The sequence below is a fragment of the Aegilops tauschii genome, chromosome 4, assembly GCF_002575655.3.
Source record: "Aegilops tauschii subsp. strangulata cultivar AL8/78 chromosome 4, Aet v6.0, whole genome shotgun sequence".
Lineage (NCBI taxonomy): Eukaryota > Viridiplantae > Streptophyta > Magnoliopsida > Poales > Poaceae > Aegilops > Aegilops tauschii.
In genome coordinates, this window is record NC_053038.3 from 456,112,144 (window position 1) to 456,114,403 (window position 2,260).

The following is a 2,260-nucleotide window of genomic DNA, read 5'->3' on the forward strand; positions in this document are numbered from 1 at the left end:
CGAAGAGCCAAGCGCAACCCGAACGTGGCAGTTGCGAACGCTCGCGTGGTGCGGTGCCTTGGAGCACGCATATAGCCAGGCTCTTGCATGAGACAAAATTGCTATTTGAGCCCACTATTGTAGTACTAGTACTTGCTAGTATAGCCCTATAAACCGGAAAGGAGTATTTGCCTTTCTAGAGATTTCAACAAGTGACTAGACTACACCGCGTGCAGTACACCCTCCCTTCCGGTTTATAGGGCTCAAATCTCAAATCTCATCAACCAAGGCATTTTGTGATTGGAGGAATTTGTCTCGTACTTTACAAAACTACCCTTATTAAACTCATGCATTAATTACGTAGTTCTCTCATTTTCCTCTCTGCCTTGGTCGCAGTGCACAATATTGAGCACTCCTATATGACTAGCTGCTCTATCTACATGCGGGACATCAAAGCATCCGGGCCCGCGTGCCATCCACCAAATCACAGCGAGGTGCTATAGTCGAAACTCACCGGTCACCCCGGTGTGGCCGTCATGACCCGTCATATCACAAAACCCACACCTTTACCAGCAGTGGTAAAGTGGCCTCAAAGTTGGACTGGACGAAGCAACCATCATTTCACTCGAACGCTCGTTGAAGCCTTTTCTCCCCTTTATTGAAGAAAACCTCACTCCAGGCTACTCATTTCTGCCATTTTTCTTCTGTACCGACGAAGGAAAGGTGGGCGAATCAGTGATGTAGCTATATTTTCATTCCAAGAATCTTCTTTTTGCGAAGCACCGACCGATTCTCACAGCCTATTCTTTTCCCGTTTTCATTGCGATTGTGGTTTCCTTTCGATTGCTTTTTGTTTGTCAGTTCATTGATGGATCCTGGAGCACCAGGCAAAGAGTTGCCGGCGGACAACCCACTAGAGACAGTGATCTCCAGGAAGCGAGCACTGACCAACGAGTTGACCATGTTGGCGGCCCAACACATGGAGACGAAGAACTCCAAGAAACAAGCACTGACCAAAGAGGTGACGACGTTGGCGGGCGAACTCCTCAAAGAAAGTTGGAAGAACAGCAAGGGCCCCACCGTGCCTACCCCAGAAACTCTGATGGCCACCTATGCAAGGCTCAAGGCCAAGTTTTAGGAGATAGTCGCCGTTGAGAAGCAATATTCCCCTGGCAAGGTGATGGCCCCCATCGAGGACGAGGAGATGGCCCCCGGAGGGATGGGATCCCCCGGTGAGCTGCACAAGGTAAAAAATAATGGCTTATTACCATAGTTGTGGTTTATGATTATTTGCAATGTGCTTGCTAATATGTTAGGGTTGTGCAGGTGCGGGTGGACGTCCTTGATGATTCCGATGTCGCGGCCTGTCCCGTGGAGAACGCCCCAGAGATCGTTTTCGATGTCGCAGTCCGTCCTGTTGGCATCGCCCCGGAGATCGATTCCGATGCCGCTGTCCATCCTGTGGACATCGCCCCAGAGATTGATTCCGATGTCACGGTCAGTCCTGTGGACATCGCCCCAGAGATCGATTTCCATGCCGCTATCCGTGCTGTGGTCATTGCCCGAGAGATCGATGACAAGAAATAGTTGGTCGCGCTAATCCTTCAGGGTAGTTTGCATTGCCCAATGTTTAATTACCAGAATGATGCGTGTTATCAAACCATCTTAGGGCTAGTGCACTGTCTTGTGTGGGCGGTACTTGCTACTTTTGTTTGATAGTGAATCATGCGAACCCTCTCCGAGTTATGGAAACAGATGTATCCTCACCAGCTTTTGATGTAATATATGGCATGCTTAGATGTAAGTTTGAACTATTTATCATATCAGCAGGGCTTGTTTGATGATTCTTGGTGTTAGTAGGCTAGCTACTGTGCGAGCTATAGTACTTGCAAAACACTCACCGAAGAGAAACATTGGGGCTGATGAGCTCGTGGTACGCTTATACTTATCCGTCGTCGATCGACCAATAGCCCAAGCTCCTAAAATTGTAGGCTTAGTCGACACGGATACATTCAGGCCTTATTTGGTTCATAGGGTAGGAAAATCGTAGCAAAAGTACAGAGGCGTACAACAGAAAATCATAGCAGTACAGAGACGTACTCCCTCCGTTCCAAAATAGATGACCTATAGGCGGGCTAGTTTGGCCTAGTGGTTTTTTTTGAGGATGGCCTAGTGGGTTTCAGTGATATGACGTGGTACAGTGCCGTCCAGTCTTCACGTGTGCTAGCAGTATTGCGGGTACAGTAAGTTTTCTTGAAGAAGCGAAATTCAACGAAGTCAT

At 48.3% G+C, this 2,260-nt stretch overlaps 1 protein-coding gene across 1 annotated transcript; it reads left to right on the top strand.

Moving 5' to 3' along the window:
• Nucleotides 1–333: 333 nt before the first annotated feature.
• On the top strand, nt 334–1,777 carry LOC141021548 (uncharacterized). Its single transcript, XM_073497371.1, has 2 exons — nt 334–1,225; nt 1,306–1,777. Exons 1-2 carry the CDS (start codon nt 1,160–1,162, stop codon nt 1,564–1,566), a joined length of 327 nt encoding a protein of 108 aa, XP_073353472.1. The 5' UTR covers nt 334–1,159; the 3' UTR covers nt 1,567–1,777.
• Nucleotides 1,778–2,260: the final 483 nt, after the last annotated feature.